This window comes from Pogoniulus pusillus, chromosome 5 (genome assembly GCF_015220805.1).
Source record: "Pogoniulus pusillus isolate bPogPus1 chromosome 5, bPogPus1.pri, whole genome shotgun sequence".
Classification (NCBI taxonomy): Eukaryota; Metazoa; Chordata; class Aves; order Piciformes; family Lybiidae; genus Pogoniulus; species Pogoniulus pusillus.
In genome coordinates this window covers 28,194,365-28,207,840 of record NC_087268.1, presented here as the reverse complement: position 1 = coordinate 28,207,840, position 13,476 = coordinate 28,194,365, and the positions used below count along the sequence as shown (strand labels likewise).

The following is a 13,476-nucleotide window of genomic DNA, read 5'->3' as shown; positions in this document are numbered from 1 at the left end:
GGTGCATTTTCTGTCAGGGAAAGGATGTGATAATGATCAATGTCCAACACTTCTAATTTCTTTTGTATTTGGTAAATATTCCAAATGTATTAAATCGAGAGTGCAGGTGGAAAGATGAGCACAAATTCAGCTTCAGGGGATGCCCCTGTCCTCTGGCTATCACCAGGACTCAGACAAAAGGAAAAGAAAGAGACATAAACAACCAAACTGACCTAGAAGACTCTCCAGCCCACACCTCTCTTACAGTCATGTGCTTACTTTTCATATTTTAGTTGCCAGCTCAACAAGGTGGTCTGCATACATCAGGCTACCTGGGTTTATGTGACTGACTCAGGGTGTACATTAGTACTCCAGTTGGAAATGGAGCCTGGAGTTGTTGAGCAAACAGTTCCCGCTCGACTGTAGCACACAGTGAATGCTGTATAGTCAGCTCTATGGAGCGCTGGCAGGGAAGTAGCACCAACCATTTCCAAAACTAATAACAAAAAGGTTACTATATATAAAATGTTTATACAGCCCACACAGCCTCAAGTTGTTTAGATTTTGGTTTGATGCACATAAATATAGCAGCCATGCAGCTTCCCATTAGCCAGTCCCTGCTTGTTTAAATCAATTCATTTCAATCTGAAAGGATGGCCCCTGACGCAAGATAGTCAACAATCCTTTGGCTTTCTCCACTCAGCATGGACCTTAGGAGAAAAGCAGCATCTCTCTTTGTCATTTCACACCAGTATCTTCATGCCTTGATGTTATATTTAAGAGCAGGCCTACTACCGGTGAGGGTAACAGTCCCCATCTGGTTTCTAATCAATTTTCCCTTATCTTGACTTAGGCTCCTTCCAGGGAAGAAATAATTTTGCTGAGACCCTGAGACTTTGTAGGGCATGGCACAGTAGCCTGATCTGAGAGCACCATCCCTGTGGGTAGAAACTCTCCTCTGTGTCTTGCACCTTGCAAGAAAGGCAAAAAGAGGCTATATGGAGTGACCAGACATCTGGTATCCAGGAGAAGCGATCTATTTCATGATACTGCAGAGGAAAGTTTGATTCTAAGCCAAATACTTTGTGGTGCTCAGTACTGGTGTTGAATTGGTTCAAGTCATCCTATATCTAAACGTTTGTTGTGGTATGCCAGTGAGCTTGTGGTGCTAAACCTTTGCTGTTAGTGGTGAAGGTCTCAAGCTGATGCAATGCTGTCTTTCCATCTCACTGATGTGCACAACAGGCATAATCCAGAAAAGTTCTGTTTGGCTTTTCTACCCTTGTAGTTGAAGAAATGCAAGCTATCAGAAACAAATCTATGTTTGAAGGTACAGTTTTCAACATGTGAGTAGGAAACATATGTATTGGCACAATTCAGCCACTCTGTAAGGGCTGTGCTTAGATTTTGGCTTTTAATCTCAAGTCTGTTAGAGAGAGACAGAGAGATGCAAAATGAAAGGGAATGTGAGTATTTATGATGTAGCCTTTTGATACACATCCTATAACCAATGGGGAGAAAAGCAGAACACTCTGCTAAAGCTTTGGGTGAGCCTGAGCTTCAGGGAGACTCTAGTCTTCACAGGTTTTCACTTCATTGCCTTTCTTCCCCTGGTATTTGTTATATGGGATTTATTTTATTTCTTACTCCGTCATTCTAGCCTTTATAGTAACTAGAAACTAAATCCTACCGAGAGAAAGCTCCCTCCATCACGTTTGGAAAATGCCTACCCCCCTCAGCCACCCCCCTTCAAGCCACCCTCCCTCTTTCAGGGGAGAAAAGAAAACCTTGAAAGAGAGAAGGGAAGGCAGGGAAGGGGGTGGGGGGGTGGAAAAGAAGGGGAACCTACTGATTCCTCAGTGACCTGCACAGCTCAGACAGACACTCAAGTTCTCCTTCCCCTCCTGTAGACAAGCGCTATCTAAAAACAAAACAAAACAAAACAAAACAAAAAAAAAAAAAAAGGAGAAACTCCAAACGAAACAAAACAAAAACTTCCCCAACCACACAAAAAAAAAAAAAAAAAAAAAAAAAAAAAACCAAAACAAAAATACAAACAAACCAACCAACCCCCCCCAAAAAAACCCAAACAAACAACCATGCCTAAACTTTCAACTTGGCTTGAGTCATGCAAAATTCAGTTTTAGCAGTTTAAAGGGGTAGGGGAAAAAAAAGGAAAAGGTGAGAGTAGAGAATAGTTTGGATTTAACTCATAAATGTCAAGAAAGCACCATAAACAACCCCTCAGCCAACAGTAAAACCCACCAGTGGCCAGACCCCTGTCCCAAAGGCAGCCTTTTCTGCAGACAGTGGCCTGCACACAAGGGCAGGCAAGGAGGGGCAACTCCAGCCCTGGCTGCCATCACCCTGTACTGCTGCATGCCCCAGGCCTCCTTCCTGCTGCCCTGCAGGGAGGGGCCACCCTCTCTCCAAATGCTGAGGGGAAAGTCAGCCCTGCCTAGAGGCTTGTGGGCTGACAGGGAAGTTTTTTGATGCTGCTAAAGGCACACACAAACACTCACTCATGTGTGTATGTGTATCTATCTATATGTCTATATATACACATATATATATCTCACACACACATCTTTATATATAGATTTGTATGTAGGTGTCTAGTCTATGTTTAAATATTCCTATCTATACACACAGTCCTCCTCTGATGAGGTCATCCTTCCATATATACAAGATAGGGTGCATATTGCCAGAATCTAATACCAAGATGTTATCTCCACCAATCTAAAAGCAATATAAAAGTAAATGTTAACAGAAGGGGAAATAAATTTGGGAGAGAAACATTCAACAAGGTCTCCCTGAAGGCTTCTCTCCCGCTCTCCCCAGCCAAAGTACCCACACACTGTATGCCAAGGAGAGCCATTTCATCGCTAGAGATTCCTGCCTCAGAGCAAGGACAGGCTTGCATGCACCCTGATCGTGGGGTTGTATCTGGCTGGGGCTTCACCTTGACATATTTAATCCCCACCCCCCCACTCCCTTTCCTTTCCTGAGCGATGCTCATCATTCTAATGCTCTACTCGGCTGCAGATTATATTTTTTTTAACACACACACACACAGACACACACACAGACACACATGTGGTGGCTCCAAATGTCTTAACGGTTTTTTTTTTTTTTTTTTTTTTTTTTTTTTTTTTTTTTTTTTTTTTTTGTTGTTGTTGTTTTAAGGAAACTCAGAACGGAAGAGGAGATGCTACTTGAAAGTGTGACTCAAAAAAAAGGTTTTGCTTTAGAGCCATCAGTAGCACCAGGAGACAGCTCCATTAAAAAAGTAGTTTTCCACTGCTCTTGAAAAGCCGTTATTTTTTACATCGCTTTTAGGAAGATAGATTAACAAAACATCACATTTCAAGCCACTCTGATCTGTAATTAAATGGAGGAGCCGGTTTGTATTCTCCTATGGCTTTTACAGAAGTTGCAGTGATCCAAAGTCAGGTTGCTGTGTCAGAGTGGCATTTTTATTAATGAGAATACAAAAAGCTTGCATATTCTTAGCCCGGCTTGAATTTAGTTGCTAAGCAACCGCTGTATGGTAATTCATCCGCGAAATTTAAATCTTGGGGAAAGGATCCTGCGTTTTGCTGAATGGTAGCCACGAGGAAAACAACTTGTGGGACCCGCAGCAGCTGCCGCCGAGGCACCGCGCCGCCCGCCTGCCGTCTCCCCTGGGCCGCCTGCCATCTCGGGACGCCCCACCGCCCGCTACCGGCACCGGCCTGGCCGCCCCTCCCGGCCCGCTCCACCTCTCGCGCCGCCCCACAGGGGAGAGAACGCGACAGGGCACCGTCGGCCGCCCCGTCGGCGCTGCCTCCCACAGACCTTCCACGCGTGGGGAAGTGCGGAGAGCCCGTTTCCCCGCGGCCTGGGCCCCTCCGCAGCCCCCTCTCGGGAAGGCTGTGGAAAAGAGGTTTGGAGAGCCAGGTCCCGGGGCGGCCCTGACGAGGGCCGGGGTTCCCATGGGCTCCCCAACTGTCCCGGCTGCTCCTCCTTTGGCGTCGAGGAGGTCAGGAGTGGTGGCGAGCCTTTCCCTGCTTGGGGTTCACCCCTTCACTTTTTTTGTCGCGCCGAGGCCACTCAAAAAAAAAAAAAAAAAAAAAAAAAAAAAAAAAAAAAAAAAGAAAAGACAAAGAAAAAAAAAGCTCCCTACTGCTGTGTCATTGATACCGAGGGCTCGCTCGCTACTTCTCTATCCTACTGCCCCTTGAGGGCTGCGCCCGCTCCATTATTCCAAACTGCAACTGAAAATATCGGTGGGTTAACCACCTCCCTGCATCTCCTCCGCTCGTTCCACCCATCCATCCGTCCGTCCGTCCATCTGTCAGTTTGACCAAGATACTCGCCATCCCTAGTTTTAGCAAAATCGGTCCCTGTCCTAAAGCGATCGCTCCACGCCTTCCTCCAAGGACGAGACTTGTTGCGTCCCTTTTAGAGTTTGATTAATTACCCTGGAACTTAAGCAAACTACAGTACATGTGGTGAAGCAGCTCACGCCTACGGTTTGGTCCTGCAGCCTGCCAGCTTCAGGGGTAATCTTTACTCTCTTGTGCCAGTCGGAACCACAAAAAAGATATCTCTCTGTATTGGATATATAGAAGTATCAATTTTGCTGAAGCTTGAAGATATTGATCATTTATTAAAAAAATAAACGAATAAGTACAACAATATATTGTTGCTTTCAACAGGATATTTTACAAATATATAATTAAAAAAACCAAATTTAATTGCTAAAATTATTTAAAATATTACACTTACTGATAAAATTATCAATAGTATATACTGCATCTCATATCAGAACCAATTATTCTCTGAACGTTCCATTTAAAACCATTCATACAAAACGAGTTATGAGCATTGTAATGTGCAAACACGAATCACTACATTAAAGCATAAGGATTCTGTAAAGATCACTTTCCAATAGGAATTGCCTCTCTTTGCTAAATTTCAGGAAATATGTGGATCATCAGCAGTGAGGTGACTGTTTTAAATACACAGGAAAATGATTTATTGGGTACAGACATGGCGGGGGAAAGATGGGATATGAGTGAGAAGACTGGGGTGTAGTAGAGGACTGCAGGATATGAAAATGTAAACTATAAATAATCACATCTTGGGATTACCCAGACTGAGCAAACGTAATTTTTAAAAACATTTGGCTTTCCTTTAGGCAAAGGGAAAAAAAAAAAAAAAGGACAAAACCAAAAAAAGATAAAAAAAGACAGTGAGGAATATTATGTGGTCTCAGTTACCAAGCACAGAAGACTGATACTATAAATGAATACAGTTACTAAATTCATTAAGAGATCTGGTGATATATAACAATATTTTCATTATTTACACGTGTACCAATATTACCTTTAGCACAAACCCTCTCAATTATTATCTATCTCTTGTTATCTCATAGACTCACAACCCTGAAATACCTAAATACATTCAAAGGATTCGGTTTCTCTGGGGGGGTGGGGGTGGTGTAGGTTAGAGGGGGGAGAATGGAATAGGAGGGGGAGCGCCCATGGCCTCACTTTTTGTGCATAGCAAGTCCACGGCACGGGAACATTTTGCCTGTCCCTCCATCCATGTGTTTCTCCTCCAGCCCAAACCCCAGCTTTTCTCAGGCAGCAGCCCGCAAAGGTAGGCTTTTAATAGAAATCGGTGTGAAGCCTAAGGTTAGCTCTTTGTTGCCGTCCAAATTTAGTAACCGAATACCGCTCCAAAATTTAAATAGACCTTCACCGTGTCCAACAAACCGCTCCCCGTTATGTGTGAAAAGCAAGACCCCACCTCAGGCGTGAGTGATGTCCGGTGCCCTGAGCGGAGCCCGGCGTTGCAGCCCCCCGCGACCGGCCTTTCCCCTCCCGGGATGCAAAATTAGCCAGGAGCTTTTGCTAAAATGAACAAAAGAAAGATCGTCTTTTACCCTTTCGGGTTTTCTTTTTCTTTGTTGAGTTGGGATTTTTTTTTTCTCTTCCCTCGCTTCTCCCCCCCTCGCCCCCCCTCCCCCGTGTCAGTTGGGCCTTTCGGATTTCACAAATCAAACCGCCGGTGATATTTACTACGAGCTGCTGTTAAAATAATGCATCCCGGTGCACGGTTCTCAGGTTGGCTTTGATTTATGGACTGACACAAGGCCTATCTGAAAGGAAGAAATGTTTGTTGTTCCTACAGCAGTTTTCTGGGGGTTTAACCCCCTGCCTCTATAGCAAGAAGAGAAGGATAAGGGGGGGGGGGGGGGGGGGGGGGGGGGGGGGGGGGGGGGGGGGCGCGGAGGGGGAGGAGAGGAAAGTGAGGAAGGAGCCACAGACGAGATGGAACATAAAAGAAAACCTTATTCTCCGGTAGACTGTCAGTGGGGGCGGGTGGAGGCGTTAGATGCATTTCTCTAGTTCCCACAACCTCCCCGCTTCAAAATGAAGAGAGTTGAAACGGTCATTCACTTGTCCCTCTATTGCAATAAATTACAGCAAATAAATATGACAAGCCAGCCAGCGCATCCGTGGGCATCTCCAGCGTTACCAACACAGGCGTGTGCCTGCAAAGAAGGTACGGCAGCGCTACGGCAGAGTGGAGGAGAAAACTAGACTACACCACTTCACACCCCATAGAAAAACCCTAGAACAACAACAACAACAACAAAACCAGCAACAACGGCAACGATAGAAAAGGGCTAACTGCACGAGGGTGCTGAAAGTATTACTCTAGGTAACCTTTGGGGGAGGAAAAAAAAAAAAAGTGCCTTCTTTTTAAATTATAGAGATAAATTAAATATATATATTTATATAGACATAAATTGCATCAAAATAAATTACAGCCTGGCTCTATCTTCCACCACCACACACCCCTCCCTCTCCCTCCCCAAGGCTCAGTTTGAAAAGCAAGACTGAACTTTTGGAAACATCCCTGATACACCGGCCGTTCTCGACTGGCAGATCGGCTCCCGCCCTGCTTCGCAAGCCTCCACCACACGGGCACAACCTTTTCTGCGAGAGAGTGCCCTTTGCTCGTCCCTATTCTCCCCTTCCTCCCCTATAGCACGGAAGCTCTAGGTCGATGGAAGGGGCCAGGGGTACTTGTCGGACGGAGGGGAGGGCGGCGGGCTCGCCCCGCGGCTGGTAGCTAGCGGCGGGGTGCCTAGGGGCGGCCCGGCCAGGAGCGCGGCACAGTGGGGGTGCAGCCAGTGGGTCGGGCCCTTTGCTTTGCTCTCACTTCAGCATTTACAGCGTTTCCCCTCAGAAAACTCTCTTTTTTTTTTTTTTTTTTTCCACGACCACACAGTGTTTATGCATCAGACACAGACTATTTCATTCTAACAAATTTATTTTCTCAATCAGCTCTTACGGAATCACTACTCAAATTAAATTACAATCAAATTATCACATCAAAAGATACCCTTATTACCTAACAACTGTCCATATTTTCATTTCATTTTGATTTGTGCTCGTCTGAAAAAAACACGTAATACAAGATCTGGGGAAAAAATAAATTACCGTTTTGCAGCAGTTCATAGGTATTCTGAATAAAATATTAAAAGAAGTCATTTAATGAAAATATAAAGCAAATTTTTTTTTTAGATCAACAATGGATCTAACAATTCTATATTGCCGTCTTTTTGAAAAGTCTGTTTATTAAAACCTACCAAAAACACTGCTTGGAAATGGCAGTATTATATAATCACATCCACAGCACCCATTCAATCAAAGTTGGCAACGGATTTAGGAGAGGAGAAGTTCAGATAAGTGCAGCTGCAGATGCTCAGTCCTTCTAAATCCCTTTATCTGAATCAGTCCAGAAATAAAAAATAAAAATATTAATAAAAAAAATATTAGCAGTGGATTTTAAAAAAAAATTATGACTCTTCCATGATGATTGGCAGCCATCAGGGGCAGGACTATGAGAGCCCTAAATTATTTCCCTTTCTCTCGCTGGTTCCCTTAATTCATGCAAAGTCCTTCTAAAAGAGCTCAAACTTTAGGGACCAACAACCTCTCCTTCTCCCACCCTCCCCCAGCATTTGTCCCTCCCCCCCTTTTTTTCTCAGGGTAAATTTTTTCAGTGTGCAGGCATTTATTTCCATATTTTTTGTTCTATAGCTATACCTATATATATAGATAAATATATATATATGTATTTGCTTCCCTATGCAGTCTGCTTGGTTTTAGTGCTGTGTGCATATTCTATTTAGATTTTTTTTTCCTGGAAAAAGTGGCCCTCTTAATTTTGCAGAATATATAGATATAGAGACATATATGTTTTCAGAGTGGATGTCTGCCTTGCACCAAAATTCTATGGTTTGGCCAAGAAAAACAGGGTGCTGGAATGTAGCAGGCACCCTCTGATTAACCACACTATTTTGCTTCTGCTTCCCCCCCCCCCTTTTTTTTTTTTCTTGATTGCTCCCATTGAAGTTAAAAAAAAAAAAGAAGAAAAATAAGAGGGAGAGAGAATGGAGAAAAAAAAGTTTCCGTGATTCATAGAAGAGAGCCCTTTTGGGGATAGAGGGAAGAGTGGGGGGGGGGGGGGGGAGGAGGGGAGAGAAAGGTGCACACATCAGTGGTGTTCCTCACTGCGAGAGGAAGGTAATTTGGAGAGTGAAAAATTAAACAAAAAAAAAAAAAAAAGAGAGAGAGAGAAACAAACAAACAAACAAACAACAAGCCCACCCGCCTAAGCCTTCACCCCACAACCAACCCCCCCGGCACATCTGCAGTTTTGGTGCATTACGCATCTCCACCCCATTTTCCCAACTCGGTCTAAATGCTCCTCTCGCTCGGATCGACCTCTCCACCGCTCCCTATTGGTATCGATCTTATATATATATAGATGCACGCATATATCCATATATATATAAACACAAGCAGTCTGAACGAGCCTGGATCTTGTGTGTGTGTGTGCGTGCCTGTGTGTGAGTGTGTCTGTGTGAGCGTGCGGATGTGCGCGGCGCTACCGGTCCCGGCGGTGGTGGCAGTGCCCGGCGGCGGTGCCCGGCCCGGCCAGGCCCGCGCTGCCCGTCGCAGCCCCCGGCCCGCCCGAGGTGCCCCTCACTGCACGCTGGTCTGCAGTCCGTGGTGAGGGGGCGGCGTGTCGGAGTTGACAGTGCCGACCTGGGAGTAGACATCGTCGGGGGTCTGCTGCTGGATTCCCGGGGGGGTCATCCGTTTCTCTTTCTGCCTCCGATTGCAAAACCAAACCCTGACCACCTCCTTCTCCAGCTGCAGGCTGTCCGCTAGGTTCGTAATCTCCTGGGCGGAGGGCTTGGGACATTTCAGAAAGTGGCTCTCCAATGCCCCCTTGACACTCACCTCGATGGAGGTCCGCTTCTTCCTCTTCCTGCCCTGGGCGGCGATCTTGTCGATGCTGGTGGGGCTGCCCGTGGAGGAGTCAGCTTCCTCCAGCCACTTGTTCAACAAAGGCTTCAGCTTGCACATGTTCTTGAAGCTGAGCTGCAGGGCCTCGAAACGGCAGATGGTGGTCTGCGAGAAGACGTTGCCGTAGAGGGTGCCCAGCGCTAGCCCCACGTCGGCCTGAGTGAAGCCCAGCTTAATCCGCCGCTGTTTGAACTGCTTAGCGAACTGCTCCAGGTCGTCGGAGGTCGGCGTGTCCTCGTCCGAATGCGGGTCGTGACTGTTGACGCCACCGTGGTGCGGCGGGTGGTGCCCGGGGTGCTGGTGATGGTGGTGGTGATGGTGCCCGGGGTGCTCGCCTAGCTCCGGCGTCTCGCCACGCACTAGCCCCGGGTGCACCAGGCTCTGCCCGCCGGGGGGGGGGCTCAGCATGCCGTTCACCGTGAAGCCCCCGGGCTGCGAGTAGAGGAGCGACTGCTGCTGCTGCTGCCCGCCGGCCATGGAGGGCAGGTGGGCGGCCGCCGCCGCCCCCCAGGCCGCCGGGTGCCCCTGGTGCGGGGGGCCCAGGTGGGGCGGTCGGTGGTGCAGCGCCGCGCCCGAGTGCAGGTCGTCGCGCCCGCCGCTGCCCTTGACGTCGGGCGGCGGCGGCGGCTGCTGGGGGCTGCCCGTCATGCCCACGGGGCTGCCGGACCAGGGCGATCCCGCTTCGGCGGCGGCTGCGGCGGCTGCGGCGGCAGCGGCGGCGGCGTGGGGCAGGGCTGTCACCCACTGGTGGGCATGGCTCAGCATATGGCCGCCGTTGCTGGCGGCCATGGCGCCCGGCATGAAGTCGCTCTGGACCATCTTGGCCGCCGGGTCGCCGCGGTAGCCTCCCGCCACCGAGGTAACAGCCACGCTGCCCGGCTGCATGCCGCCGCCTCCGCCGCCGCCACCGCCGCCGCCTGAGTCCGCGTGGACTATGGAGCCGGCCGCCAGGATGCCGTTGCCGGGGAGGTAGGGGTTAGAGGTGGCCGCGGCCATCCCGCGCCCACCGCCCGCCGCTCGCCCCCGCCGCGCTGCCGCCGCGTCGCCGCCGCCGGCTGCCGGGCGCCCGCCGCGAGCGCCCTTGCCCGGCGCTGCCGGGGCCGCCGCCCGCGCCGCCGCCGCCTTCCCAGCCTCGCCGGGGCGCCGGGGCGCGGGGTTCACCTGCTAGCGCTCCGCGGCGCGCTGTCCTCCACCCGTCCGCCGGCCGTCCTGCCTCGGCTCCCCGGCGCGCTCTTTGCAGTCGCCGGCTTTCGCTTCAGCTTTTTTTTTTTTTTTTTTTTTTAAATCGCTTTTCTTTCTTTCTTCTTCTTCTTCCCCCCCCCAAAAAAAAAAGGAGAAATATTTAACTGTACATATATTTTTCCTCCGTCGCCTTCTCGCCCGACTTCGCTGCTCACAGGGAGGAAACCAAACAAAGGCTAAAAAGCGAAAAAGAAGGGGGGGGGGGGGGGATCAAAAAGCCCCCGTGCCTTCTCCCGTCCGCTCCCCTAGGAGTACATCTCCACCTCTCAGCCTTCTCTCAGAGTGAAACTTTTCCTTTTCTTCTTCCTTTAAGGCTTTGTGTGTGAGTATATTTTCCTTTTTCTGTCTCTCTCTCTCTCTCTCTGCTCGGCTCCTCGATCTCCTTTTGCCTCTTTTATTTGCAAGTTTTGTTGGTGTCCTAAGAAAACTTCCTGTGATGATGATGGTGGTGATGGTGGTGATGATGCATTTCTCAAAGTTGTGCTGTTGCTGGAGCACTTTGTCCCCTTTGAAACAAGAGTCCTGTCGGAGCCTTCTTGCTAGAGTCACGCTCTGGATAAGACATTATTTTGCTCTCTACCTTTCCTTTAGGCAGTTGGAAAAGAAAAAAAAAAGTAAAAGAAAAAAATTTAAAAGTTGAAATTTCTCGTTACCTCGCGAATTGTTTCTCTCCCTCTCTTGCTCGCTCTCTCTCTTGGTTTGTTGTTTTGGTTTGGTGGTTGGTTTTTTTTTTTTTTTTTTTTTTTTTGGGTGTTTGTTTTGCTTTTTATTTTAATTCCAGCAGTTGGTCGAGGGAGGAGGCGGAGGAGGAGCGCCTTGGTGGAGAGGTGTGTGTATGTGTGTGTGCATATATGGTATCCTTTATACACTAACTCCAGCGGGGAAGTTGGCTGCCGGGCTGGCAGCGCGCACTGGCGGTGCCGGAGTCCCGCCGCTCGCCTCTCCCCGCCTCCCTCTCCCGGGCCGTGCCCGCTCCCTCCCCCCCTCCCCCTCCCTCCCTCCTCCTTGCCTCCTCCCTCCTGCCTCCTCCCTCCCTCCCGCCGTCTGCCCGCTGCCGCCGCCGCCGCCCGCGCCGCCACCGCCCGGCACCGCCGCGAGGAAGCCGGCCGCTGCCGCCCTCGCCGATTGGCTGCGCGCCCCATGATGGACAGCCTGCCGCCGGCCGCGCGGCCCCCCTTCCGGCCGTTCCGATTGGCTGCTTTTTAATTTAGGCAAAGTGGCGTCGGAGCTGGAAGTCCCCCTTTTTTCCTTCCTTCCCTCCTTCCATCCCTCCCTCCTCGCTCCAGCCTTCCCTGCCGTCCTCCCTCCGCCGTTTAACCCTTTCCGCCCTGTAGACACGCGCGCTGTGGAGCTCTCCCGCCGCCGCCGCTCGGGTAGGGGCGAGAGCAGGCGGTTATAATTAATAACCACAACAACAATAATAACGATAACGGCGACGAACCGGGCCGAGTATAGGAACAACGTTTGTACAGGAGTGCCACCGCCGCGCACACGAACCCCCCCGGCCCCTGGCAGTGCCCGCCCTGAAACTCGGAACTGCCCTCCCCTCTCGCCCCCGCCGTTCTGCCCTGGAGGCGCCCGCCTCCCGCCTGCCCCCTCCTCCCTTTGTCCGCACCCCAAGGTGCGCCCAGGCCCCCAGCCGCCCGCCCGCCAGCAGCCGTCACACCGGGAGGCTGGACCGGCAGCCCCGGAGAAAGGCCGCCCCGTCGGTTTGGGGGAGGGAGGCGGCAAGGGGAGCTGGAGGCCGGGCTTGCCCTGCGAGCCGCGGTCTCAAGCAGGGAGCCGGCCCCGCGAAATGAACCGCTGTATTATTTCTCGTCCAGCGGAAAGAGTTAAGGGGGGCGGAGGGAAGGCGGGAGGGAGCGAGGGGGAGAGATGCGACCGAGCGGAAACGCTGCTCACAGGCAACCTCAGTGAACCACGGAAAAAGAGAAAGTGGCAACAAAAACAAGGGCAAATTGAACGCTCCTCAGGGACTGCCGGTGCAATAACACCGTTCGGACATTCAGGGGACACGGCGCTACTAATGACCTCCGTGCCGCCCCGTCCCACGCTCGCCGCCGCGCACACGCTTTTCCCTAACGGAGGGGCGGCGCGGGGAAAACACGCGGTGCGGAAATTATAATGGGGAGCGTGTGTAGTGTGTGTGCCCCCCTTCCTACCGCTGCCCGCCAGCTCCCCTGCTTGAATGCTGAATAATTGGGCCCCGAGAGGCGGTGAGCCGCGTCCCTCTCGCAGCGTCTTCCGCGCCCCTCCGCGCCCGCGGAGCAAGCCCAGCTGGCTGCACGGCAGCCGGTGTTCAGAGCTTCTGGCCGGCCCCCAGCTGTCACAGAAAAAATACCATGGTAGGTAGGTTTAGAAAAAAAAACATTAAAGTGAAGCGTAGGGATCTGAAGGGCACTGGTAACTAAACCCCAAACATAACGATTTTATATATATATTTTGTTCCCATGCGTCCTCCAAAGGTTTCTTTTAATACATAAAAGATCCAACACAGATTTCATTGAACAAATCTGAGATCTCCAGGTGCAGACGTTTGAATAGTCAGTGCCAGAACCCCATGTTTTCCTTTCCAGCCGATTTTGCTTGGATCAGGCTCAAAAAACGAGTGAGTCTCGTGGTTTTGTTTACACTGAATGGGGAGGATAGGAACGGTGCCATGGGGCCGTCTTTCATTAATATACAGTGAGGATTTTGTCTAAATTACTGCTATGAATTTCACAGTACACGCTTTCAAAAGCCGTCTCAGGTGGCCTGATGAAACGTGATAGCGCCTCTGCAAACAGATCTACTTTCTTAATAAAAAAGGAAGGGAGGGGGGGAGAAAGCCCCCCCAAATAAAGAAAAAAAAAGTACTCCCTCATAACAACGACAACAA

At 50.2% G+C, this 13,476-nt stretch overlaps 1 protein-coding gene across 1 annotated transcript; it reads right to left on the bottom strand.

Annotated features, from left to right (window-relative positions):
• Positions 1–7,290: 7,290 nt before the first annotated feature.
• POU3F3 (POU class 3 homeobox 3) lies at positions 7,291–10,396 on the bottom strand. The gene has a single exon (XM_064143620.1). It carries the CDS (start codon positions 10,350–10,352, stop codon positions 9,030–9,032), a length of 1,323 nt encoding a protein of 440 aa, XP_063999690.1. The 5' UTR covers positions 10,353–10,396; the 3' UTR covers positions 7,291–9,029.
• Positions 10,397–13,476: the final 3,080 nt, after the last annotated feature.

Bases quoted from the DNA above. Each gene is read 5' to 3' on its own strand.
- POU3F3 (XM_064143620.1), bottom strand. From the start codon at position 10,352: ATGGCCGCGGCCACCTCTAACCCCTACCTCCCCGGCAACGGCATCCTG.